General features: G+C 44.9%; 1 protein-coding gene across 32 annotated transcripts in view; it reads left to right on the forward strand.

Annotated features, from left to right (window-relative positions):
* ADAMTSL1 (ADAMTS like 1) overlaps positions 1-12,145 on the forward strand; it is a 627,217-nt gene that overhangs the window by 608,487 nt on the left and 6,585 nt on the right. For all 32 annotated transcript variants that reach the window (XM_074994936.1, XM_074994935.1, XM_074994939.1 and 29 more), the window contains 3 exons: positions 1,061-1,241; positions 4,681-4,888; positions 11,707-11,816. In XM_074994936.1, coding sequence (XP_074851037.1) covers positions 1,061-1,241; positions 4,681-4,888; positions 11,707-11,816 — 499 coding nt within the window. The remainder of the gene's footprint in view (positions 1-1,060; positions 1,242-4,680; positions 4,889-11,706; positions 11,817-12,145) is intronic.

Raw genomic sequence — 12,145 nt, forward strand, 5'->3', positions numbered from 1 at the left:
TATGGAACCTATATTATCAGGTGGTGTTAGTCTGTGTATCTCCACTGACCTCATTGGTGATGTGATGATTTACACCAGCTCAGGATGTTGCCTGCTGAGCATTCTTTTTCCATTTTTATGATGCATCTAGTATGTGGATTGCTGCTTTTCCTCAAAGGAATAGAAGGATCGATTTACTGCATGCTTATTTCCTCTGTAGTATGGAAAAAGACTTACTGAAATGAAAAGGATTACTTTAAAAGACATCTATAGAAATTTTATAGAGTTCCACAGAGATTATTCCAAAACACTAAAGCATTTAATATATATTTAAATCCTTCCCATTCTGGTTTTGAGTGTCCTTTACTCCTATGTATCAGACATATTCTCCTTTAAATTCCTTGGGATGATTTAAAAAAAAAATCTGTAAAAACTTATTAAATTCTGTAGGACTTTTCCATGAGATGTGTATCATGTATGAGGCCTCAGGCCCAGTTTTCCAAGTGTGGTATGCATGAATGTATCATAGGCCCCACTACTGCAATAACTGTGCACCTACATGCTGTAACTTATTTATCCTCATATCACCCCATTTGGCTGGGCAGGGATATTATTCCTATTTTAAAGACTGGAAGCTGAGCTACAGAGAGATCAAGAGAGGCTCGGTGACGTGTCCAAAGGTACGCAGAAAGTCTCTGACAGAGCTTAGAATTCAATTAATCATCTGTGTTGCAGGCTTTTACGTTAACTATTGGACCATCCACTGGCCACTGCTGAAATCATGTATCACTGACGCGCTGTGCTCTATAGCGATGAGTTCCAAGTGCCATCTCAGGAAAAGAATGATGGTCTTACTAAGTCTGGTATCCCAGCTCTGTGTGTGCTCAATGCCTGATGATTCAAACAATGATGTGTTTTTCCTATATGTAATTCACCTATTCTAAGCATTTTGGTAGGGGTCACTGTTATCTTACAAAACCGCTGCATAAGCACCTTGGCTTCAGTCATTGCTATTCTGCCACTAATTGTTTTTCTGGCTGATTTTTAAATGTTAATTTGGGTGTCTTAATGTGTTTGGCAGAATATTGGTGGTCAGCAGACAGACTGATGTCATGTTCGGCCTCCTGTGGTAACAAGGGAGTGCAACATCCCCAGCTGAGGTGCTTGCTGAACAGTACTGAGGTCAATACGTCCCACTGCATAGCAAAGCCCAAGCCAATTCTACAGCCTATTGCTTGTAACAGAAGAGACTGCCCTTCAAGGTTTGTCCTTGCACTGTGGTATATTTAGTAAGCTGTTATGGGGCATTTAATAATACTCTGCTCTGGGCAATGTGTTACTTTGTTTTTGTAGCGTCTGTCCAGAAAACAATTGTATCTGAGTGTGGGTTTACCGAAGCTTAATCCAGGTAAATTAGAGGTAATGCTAATGAATTGGGGGAAACATTCATAGTACTTAGCAGAGATTGTCTACTCCCTCTGTTAAGAGATTTATCAGCCTGTTTATTATTAGCAGAGTTCCCAATGTAAAGGTCCTTTGGATCTTTTTTTGGAAGGATCAGTACCCAAAAATGGGCATTTTCTTTCTGTGTGACTGGTTAGGGGAATGAATTTTCCTCTTTGGCTCACTAGCCATCTGTACCGTTGTTAACCCCAGATAAAATGTGTGTGTTTTTGAGGGGCATGACCATGCTCTTTTGTTTATTTGTACAGCACCCAGAAAAGAGAGTATTGATCCTGAATGGAGCTTTTGGGTGCTACCATCACATATATATCCCTCTGCTAATTGGCAACAGATTATAGGGCCCTGTAAGTCAGTTTCCCATTGGAGGAGACATCAGTCCATGTAGTTTCCTACACTTGATTTATGCTGCAAAGTGTCAGGCAGGAGTGTGGAAAATCATACCCCTGATGCTGACCAAACCCCCAGCGGAGATGTATTTATATTGATGGAAGTGTACTTCTGCCATGGTACCTAAGGACATGGTGTTTCAAGGACATGGTGTTTCTGCATCAGCAGAAAAGAAGAACTCTGTCTGTCACATTGGCTATACAAACATAGCTATGCTGGGATAGTCCCCGTAGTTTACACATACCCTTCCCAGGACTGGTTTTATATACTTTCTATGCACCAACCCTTATGCTGCGGTGGCCGCAGACAAACCCATAGCTCAGAAAGCCGGCCCCAACCACAGTGCTCAGTTTTCAAGAAGCCAGTCTGCCCCAATAATTGACTTTAGACAGAGAAATAAAGGCAAGAGTAAATTCTCCTACTGCCTGCAACCATTCCCGCAAATGAAACTGCTTCCCAAAACTAACAATACACCATTTCGTCAACCACTATATGCTGCTCGCAAAACTTGGTGAGACCATGTCAACTAGTGATTCTCCCAAGAACAGTATTGGCATTGATTTTATATTATGTGATGGGACATTTGTAACAAATCAAAAATAAATCAGATTTAGAGATGGACCCAATCTGCAAATTTCATGTTAAAGTCCTGAGTAGCTCCAGTGACTACACCAGAGTGACTCCGGTTTTGCACTCTCATACCTGGGATCAGAATCTGGCTACAGTTTCTGACTTCAGTAGGTGAGCTGAGAATCATAAAGTAGCCCAAAGAGCAGAGAGCAGCCAGTTTTTCAGCCATATGCCTTAGCTGTGGCCTGGGGAAGCAGCTAAGTTGCCATTTCATTATCTTTCTATCACACGTTCCTGTACCTCTCTTTAGGCAAATGTTTTCTGGATTGCCAGCTGATTCATAAGGAATAAATGAAACCAGGAGAGACTTGATGAAATATGAAACACACTCATTAATATCAGCAGTTTGACTTGCTGATGGGAATATTTCCACTGGAATGATTTATGTCTTTTTATCCCCTGAGCTATAATGCAGCCCACGCTTCTCTTCCTGGCTCCTGAGAAAACTGCTGAAGTGTGTGCTTGGAAATAAAATTTCATTGAAATGCAGAGCTGAGCAGCTTTACAAAGGGCAGGAAGACTGCAGAATCAAGCTTGCCAAACTCTGATATGCAGAGGAGAACTATTTTTTGTCCTTGCCAAGAACGCCATTTATTTTATTGTTTCCGTGGCGGTGGGAATCAATCAGCAGAGTGTTAATGAAAATATAATGGATGCCTTTACTTGAGTATCCATGCGCCAAGGGACTGGAAAACACCTACTGCCTGATTTGTAAAGTAATCATAAATATGGGGCTGCTGGTTGGGGAGACCCTGGGCTTCACTGACACTACCCAGAACACACAAATCCAGGAAAGTAGCCTGAAGCCTAGCTCAGCAGAGCTCCTGGCTTGACTAGAAATCTCCCCCTGGAACTAATAATCACTTCCCTCCCTCCTTCCCCTCAGCCTTTTTTCAAAAACCGTCTGGGTAAATATTGCACTGCTGTATAGGGAACAACTCTCTGCACCTCCTCATCTAGCAGCTTGGCACATGGGTCAGCTCGCACAATGTTCAGCATCACCCTTACCCATAATGTTCATCCCTGTATGTGGCCCACACTTCACGATTACTAAGGGACTCGCTTCCTTCACACATTCCACAGAGTAGTTTTAACAGCCAATAATAAGCAACAGACTACCTGAACAGGAGAGTCTGGCTGTTTCCCATTCTTCTGGGGTTGGAGGAAGGCTGCTGATCTCTGAACAACCAACTAAAGCTGTTACCCGGTCAGGAGAAGGTGGTTAGCCAGTTTATTTTTACTATTCAATGTTATTTTAATTTGCTTTAGTTTATAAAAGTCAGTGCATGTAGGGCCAGGTTCTCTGCGTCAGTCTTGCAGCTGAGGAAAAGGGACGGTACCCTTTGTGCTTCTCCACTCCGGGCTTGGCTGTGCACTGGCCCAGTCCCTTGGAGTAAGAGCAGCCTAGAAGTTGCTGTAAGTTATCCAAGGTGCCAGTGGCCCCAAGGAGCCAATAAAGTGACCAGAGATCAGCAGTAGGAGCTCTTTGTGGTGTTTATATAACTAAAGAATTCCTTTACTGAGTTGAAACAACAAGAAGTCCTGTGGCACCTTATAGTCTAACAGATATTTGGGGGCATAAGCTTTCATGGGCAAAGACCTGCTTGAGGATCCCCGGCTTGTAATATTGGCCTTTGGTCCAGAATCTGCCAACACAATGCTGCAAAGTGACTCCCTCACACTCCAGGTTTAGAAGTACTTGCATGAGTTTTGCAAACAGAGCCTAGAAAATATAGAGTAGTTTATATTCGGGCTTAATAGCCTCGGTAGAGGCTCAAAAATGTACCGTACGTTAGTCCCTAACCTGTGATCCTGAGAGGTGCTGAATTTCCTCCGCTCCCATTGATCTTGGTGGAATGTGAGAGTGCTCAGCATCTGCCAGGATTGAGCCCAGAGTGATGACACAGCAGGATTGCCACAAGCGCGTCTGTCATTTCAGAGGCATTGTGTTGTGAGATCCCTGTGACGCTCTCATTGTTCTCCCTCCCCCCGATTCTGTATTTCCCCTTGACTCCAGTGTTCCCTGTGTGCTTGGGCTGCCACCCAGGAGAGATTCAACAGCCACTAGCTGATTAACAGAGCACCCACAGCAGACAGCATGTATTTATATTGGTGGTGCACATTCATACAGGCTTGGTGCACATAACAAAATTTATTCTGTACAGAGACAGAAAAAAACAGAGGGAACATTGCTTGACTCTCTTGCATTTCTCTCATCAGGTGGATGGTGACCTCGTGGTCCCCTTGTACACGGAGCTGTGGTGGAGGGGTTCAGACCCGGCGTGTGACATGTCAGAGGCTGACTGCTACAGGCAGTTCCATCCCCATGTCGAATGAGGCATGTGCTCAATTTGCCAAACGCCCAGTGGACACCCAGATCTGTAACAGGCAGCTGTGTGTGGAGTGGGTGGCCTCCTCCTGGGGTCAGGTAAGAGCCACCTACAGACAAAACTTCTTGTTTAGTTGGATAGCAGGAGGTGCCTGGAAACTGGTGTTGCCTCCATGGCTCTGTACATTGTGTGAGCTTTCACGACTGCTTGCATCAGGATAATTGGCGTGACTTAACACATTTCATGTAAGGTGCAGAGCCTAAAAGACAGGGCTAAGTTGCCCCAGGTCAGCATTGACTTGAGCACAAAAGCGCATTGCCCAAGGGGGAGCTCATGGAAGGATAATGTCTCCAGCAGGCATCACTGCTCCCCAGTGTTGAATGGGCCAGTGTACATGCTTTGGGGTGGTGTGCCTGCTTTTCCCTCTCCCCTGCAGTGTGCCTGCCTTGCTCTGTAAAGTCAGCGTGGTCCTGCCTCCTGCTCTCTCCCCCATGTCCTTTGGGGAGATGTGCAACCCTGGGGGAGCAATCCTAGCCCTCCCCCAGGAACTGAGACTGTGGTTGTGACCAGTCTTCACTAGGGGGAACCAAGGAGCAGAGGAAAATTCTTTGCATGTTCTCCCACCCTCATCCATAAACCTGTGTAGGACCTATTCACAGTCTGGCCCTTCACTCCTCTCCACTGAACTATCTTCACACAAAAAGAAGAGGCTTCTTTTGTCATAGATTTATTTATTTGCAGTGATGGACACAACTGTGGAGAGCAAAGTCCTCCCTTTTCTCCCACAGCAGCATGCCAGCTCAAGCTTCTCCACCCTGTTCTACCAATATGCTTCAGTAAAGGCCTGGAGAAATCAGTCAGTTTCCCTGGCCCAGTCAGTCCTTGCCATCTCTTCTGGCACTCCTGTGTCTCCACACAGGAAATGTGCATATTTCCAATCCCTGATTATCTCTGTTGTGCAACATTTATAGCTGGTCCTGTAAAACCCCCAGTTTTACAAACGTTCCAGCTATAACCTCATAAAATCGAGGTTTACTTAAACCAGTTTGTGAGGGAAACTTGCCATGGTCATCCGAGGCATTGGGTTCAAAGCTTTTCAAGAATGCCACGTACTCCTGAGTCAGTCTGAAACTCGGAAAGTCTCTGCTTCATGTTGTGCTCAGGTACTAAACAGATATTCTGTAAATAGTGAATGACTCACTATTGCATCATGGGTGAAAGCCTCCTTTTGGGGAGACCCTTATTTAGAGCCCTGCGTGGATCCACAAAAAGGTAGATGCACATCCAATCTGCATCCTCCAGGCCAGAGGTAGGCAATGATTTTTGATGAGGGACCACTCCGAGAATGTGAAGTGGTCAAGGGCCACACACTTCCATGATCTCAATGGAGGGGATGTGGGGCTCCACTAGCCATCCAGAGCGGAGGAGAGGAGGGGGCACAGGTGACTGAGGGGGTGGGTCTTGCAGGGAAGAGACAGGCGGCATGAAAGCAGGGACTGGGTGAGGGCAGAGTGAAGGTCTCAAGAGGTGGAAGGGAATGGATTGCTGTTGCCGGGGCTGACAGAAGGGTACAGTGCTGGGTCCCTGCCTGAGCCAATCGCCCTGCTACCCAGACACTGGCCCATGCCCGGGGCACTGCCCTCACGTCCCTCACACTTACAACTCCAGCCCCACAGAGCCGGGCCCTCCCCCCCTTGAAGCAAGGCAGTTCCCTGCTTTCCTGGGAGCCCTCCTCCTCTGCTGGAAATCAGCCACCTCCCCCACGCATGCCCTCAGCAGCACAGAACAGCTGTGTGGCGAACCTGTTGTGCCCCTTCCCAGCATCTTCCCTGAGCCTGGTGGCAGGGGAGAGGTTGGGGGAGAGCCCTGCATGGGCGTCCACTCTGCTATCCACGAAAATGGCCCCTGGATATCCACGGGAACACAGGGCTCTGTCTTCATTGTTTGTGACTCTCCGGGCCAGCATGTCTCCAGAACAGACTGTGATATCTGTGTGCTGTAAATGTAACCCACACGGTGGCACTCTGTCTCCCTTCCTCCCACCTGTAGCTTGGCCACATATACAGACCAATGAGCTTGCTATATAGCACAGGCAAGCAGAGCTGGGGGCAGTTTTAGCCTATGTAGAAGAGGTTCATATGTTTGGATCCAAAGGTCTGAGTTTCAATCCATGCTGCTGATGAGTCATCCAGGGTGGAATGCAGGAGAGAATTTAATCCACAAGCCAGTTTTACTCAATTTTGTGAGTTAAACTCAGATATTAATGTTATTTTAACATCACTTTTGGCCTAGTAAAGATGACAAAAAAACAGTCTATCTATAACAAATCAGAAGAGGTCATCCATGTAAATCAATATCCTTTAAAAATACTAGTCAGGCAACAATAAGGAAAATAAGTTTAGGGGAGAGCAACAAAAGCCTAATAAAATCATTATGCACAGGCAGCTTTGTGCATGCAGGGATTGGCATCATCCTCAATACGCACTGAGTTACCATGAAATATTTTGCAGCTTTTCATGATTACTGCCTGGTAAGTTAATTTGGAAACAATGGTAAATATATCACAGTATCTCATTTTTTGTGATTTCATGGTGATATAATAGTAGGTCTCAATTAGTCACATAAATTCTATGTTTTCTGATATTACCATATATAGTCTTATATACTGATACAGCCTTATGAAAAAAAGCTACCTGTTCCATAGCATACCACATGGACTGTTTTGTTCCATCAAGGGCAGTAGCTCATTTTATGAAATGTTCATGGATAAAAGGTTATTGCAAAGCCATCCATCGACATCATCCAAATGAGATTTGTTACTCCTAGCTAGCTGAAAATAACTTCCTTAACCCTTACATGGGTGTATTTTGGAAAGTGCACTTCAAAGATAGATCGGGTTGTCATACTGCATTTATGAGTAAAGGTCTAAACGTTCTTTCAAAACAGGAGAGCAAATTACTCGGTTTATACTTACTTTGAAATTTCAGGTAAGGATTGCGTAATGCTAGCTGTTGGCCAGTTAACTTGTATGGGTGGTCGCAGCCTCTTATGGTTTGTATGATTCCCTGTGGTGTCATACCTAGTCTTCATCATCAAAGATGCATAAATTCATCAGTTATACCTGACCTTTGTGCTTTATAATATTATATTTCTCCTACCTGCAAAAAGCATTTCTCAAGTTCTGTGTAACCCTCTACAGCTTTGCTTGAAGCTGTGTCTATAAGACAATTATATTAATTACAATGAGGAACAGATCACTGGCTGTGGATCAGTGACACTTCTCCATTCTATCATTGCGTTCACCATAGCTCCCTCCAAATCCAGTTACTTTCTTGTACCTCCCATCTTTCATAGTTTTTAAGTGGATTGCTGTGAGTTGTTTAACTTCCACACTCTGGGTTTTCCTGTGGTCAGACAGCACTTCCAGGTGTACCTGTAAGACTCCCATTCACTCAGGCTTGTTTACCATGAAGATTGTCAGCACATACAGCTGTTGCAGTCCTGCCCCAAGTGCCAAATTAATGACACCTACACGCACCTGAGCCAACTCCTACTGTGGAAAGTCTTGCATTGACTTGCTTCTCTTCCTGTCAGCCTGCAGGAAAGCACTACGCTTATTGCATCTGCACACAAGCAGTAGGCAAAGAGTAGACTATTACTCTGTAGGCTACTAAGGTCTTTGATGGACATCCAAGATGAATTTGGACATATTTGACCCCTTTCTTTCTCCATCTAATCAGTTGTCTGACCCCAGCCACTCTGGTGATAACTCACTCCTCCTCCTCCTGAGACTTTGTCTATTTATCTTTTCACAAAATAGCCTTCCTTGCAATCAATTTGTGTGTCTCCCCACTCCAGCTTACCCTATTGGTTGTGCTCTAAACCAAGCTTTCTCTTTTTCCGCTGGACCCTGGTCCATGTGTTGGTTGAGAACTACAGCCTGAACCTTTCTAGTTGGGTACTTTCTGGTCTGGCAACATATGTGGTCCAGCATGAATTTATTTAGCCAGATGTCCACTTACCATGGTTGTGGCCTAGTTTCTCATGGTCCTATAAAGTTTGTTTACAGCCACTAGTCCTGGCTCAGTGCTCTGTGCTCATAGTTAGGTCTAATTTACCCCTAAATGTCTTCTAAGCACCCAGTACACAGTAGAAGTGTTGATAATGCTACTAGGCAATATTAACCTCCCATTGTTTGGCAATTTCTCTGGTTCAGCACTGGTCAGGTCCCAAGGATGCTGGACTGGAGAGGTTCAACCTGTAGTAACCAATGTGTGGAGGGTAGGCCAGCACGGACGAGAGTTTCTGTCAGTAGGGAGATGGCACAGGTCAGAGCTAGTGCCAGGTGGAAAACCCAACTTGCTCCACCTTTGCACTGATGAAAACTCCTTGATTCCTACGTTCATATCTCTTCTCAGAGAGTCATAGAATACTAGATCTGGAAGGGACCCCAAGAGGTCATCAAGTGCAGTCCCCTGCCCTCACCACAATCCACCTCCAAATCAGCAGTCTCCTGCCAAAAGCAGTTTCCAGATACTGGCTGCGTGATGAAGTGGGTTTTAACCATGAGAGCTCATGACCTAATAAATTTGTTTGTCTCTAAAATGCCACAGGACTGCTTGTGGCTTTTAAAGTTACAGACTAACACAACTACCCCTCTGAGGCTGGCAACCAAGCAGTTTCTGAAGGGTTGATGAAAAATGGTACCACAGTCATATGTATCATATATTTAGCTTGTATGTGATTTAGACTGGAAGGAGAGGAAAGCAAATTAAACCATAAGAGGCTGACTGACAGGTATGAAGTTAGGATGCCTTTGTGTTGAATAAAAAATCATTCCTGGCCTGATTCCACGCTTCTGTGAACCACTTGAATATAAATCGTGATAGTGCAAGCTGTAAAATATACAGTAAAATGACTGTAGCAAGAGTTCCTTTGTGGACTTCAAGCTCTGGGCAAACAACATGAGAGAGCTTTTTATTTGTCCGAGCACATGGATTTAAGATTGAAGTAGGCAAAGGGAGAGGGGAATTAATCTAGTAAGCAGGTAGAGAAATGACTTTTAACTCTGCCCTGGGGACGTTGCCAGGGATACAAGAAGACAGTGCATTTAGACTCAAAACCCCACTGATCTTTATGATGTGCTTGAGAGCATCTGCATCTCAGCAAGAAATATTTCTGTTTACCAGCTCCGAAGAAGAGCCTCATAAAAGCAGTGCATGTGTGACACTGCACTCCCATATTTTATATGGAAGTATGATTTTGAATCTGAATATGCCTAACTCAAATACGCTTTATAAAAAAATGACACGTAATCTATCACTGAAAAACTTGTAATCCACTAAATGTGTGTATTCTATTTGTGTGCAGGTATCATTCCTGTATTTGAAGTTAGAAATACAAAATATAAATCTGCTTATACAGGTTGAACCTCTCTAGTCCAGCGCCCATGGGACCTGACTTGAACCAGAGAATTTGCTGGACCACATGAGGTCAATAATGTCTGGCAGCATTACCAACATTTCCACTGCTTACTGGACTCTTAGAAAGCATTAGGGGTAAATTACAGCTAACTAACAACACACATCACTGAGAACCAGGACTTGTGGCTGTAAACAAACTTTATGGGACTGTAGAAAATATGGACATACCCATGATAAGTAGTAATGCAGCTAACTAAAATCATGCCAGATTGCAGATGTTGCCAGACAACAGCGGGACGAGAAAGATTCAACCTGTATATCTAGATGTGCTAATGAAGGCCATAAAAGTACTTAGTGAAGTTAATGGCCCAGTACTCATATGACAATGATTTATGAATAGTCTTGCTTTTCCTGTAAGCCTGGACTATGGTTTGTCTTGTGGTACTTTTGGATGTGGTACTTTTCCATGGGAAAGAGTTGGAACTGAACGCAAAGGATTCCTGTTTTGGGCATAATTTGTTTATAGGCAAAAAACCAAACTATTAGAAGTACTGTTCGGGTTAGAAACTGCGTGTAACAAGTTTCTTATCATATTAAGCTTAGCTGGCCTGTTTTGTTGTATTTTGGTTAGTATTTTATTTTGGTCTGTCATCTCTTGCAACCATTAAATCCCATTGTTTATACCTAATAAAATCACTTTTGTTTATTATTAACCCCAGTGTTAATAATTGTGACCTGCAGGGGGACAACAGCTGTGCATATCTCTCTCTCACTGATAAAGGTGGCTAACAACTTATGAGCTTGCTCTGCATAAAACTTCATGCAGAGTAAGATGGAGTTTTCTGGGACTCTGGTTCCCAATGGAGCTGTGCACCTGGGTGCTGTATCAAGCTACTTTGTATGACTCTTCCCAGAACTGAGTGGAACTTGGAGCCTGTTTTGCTCTGCTGTGACCCAACTCTGGGGGGGGCTGACAGCTTCCATGGGCCCCCCATCAAGAAGGGGGGGTAGTTCTGACTCCATGCCCCCAGACAGGGCAGAGACTTGAGCATAAGAATCAGGGCTGGGTCAGCCAGCCCTCAATGCTGCCCAGGCCATGGTGCTGCACGCTTCCTCCCATGCTCTTAGAGCTGCACAGAGCATGCACGACAGTGGTGACTGAAAGAAGCCCAGGACTTCAACTGCTGCTGCTGCGTTAGCAATGGTGACATCCAGATCCACAGGCCCCTTTGAATTCCCTGGCTTCAGGACAGCTGCCCTGTTCCCCACTCTCCTCTGCCATTAGTGGACCTGCCCAACTCTGAGCCTTTGCTGGAGGACCCCAAAGGTTCTGGCTCAGCAGGACAAGGTGGTGGGGCACCCCAAAGGGCAGGTAAGGGGTTCAGGGGTATTTCAGCCCATCAAGTGACAGGATCAAGGGGATCTCTGTGACCAAGCCCATCACAGCATGTTCTCTCATTACGCCACTGAGTGTCCATTTTCTAACTTCACAGTGTAACGGGCCATGCATCGGACCACGACTAGCTGTACAGCACCGACAGATTTTCTGCCAGACCAGGGATGGGAATTCTGTCTCTCCTGACCAGTGCAGTGCCCTGCCAAGGTATTAGAGAACCATCATCTTCATAACTGCTCTTCTGTGCAGAGACCTATGAGTCAGGCCAGAGATTTTCCTGCCTTTGGAGTTTTTTGGCTTTGAGGGCCTGATTCTCCTTTCACTTCTCAGGAATGACTCTGTTGCTGTCATTGGAGTTCTGCAGCGACACGTTACAGGAGAACTGGGCTTTGTGCATGTTTTAAACTATTTCTGCAGCGAGATCCCAGTTTTATCTACAAGCTTTTTGCTATTGCAGCCATAGCCAACCTGTGGCTCTTGAGCTGCTTGCAGCTCTTTGAGCAATTAAATGAGCCTCCTGCTCGGAGCCGCGTGCC

This window comes from Carettochelys insculpta, chromosome 5 (genome assembly GCF_033958435.1).
Source record: "Carettochelys insculpta isolate YL-2023 chromosome 5, ASM3395843v1, whole genome shotgun sequence".
NCBI lineage: Eukaryota > Metazoa > Chordata > Testudines > Carettochelyidae > Carettochelys > Carettochelys insculpta.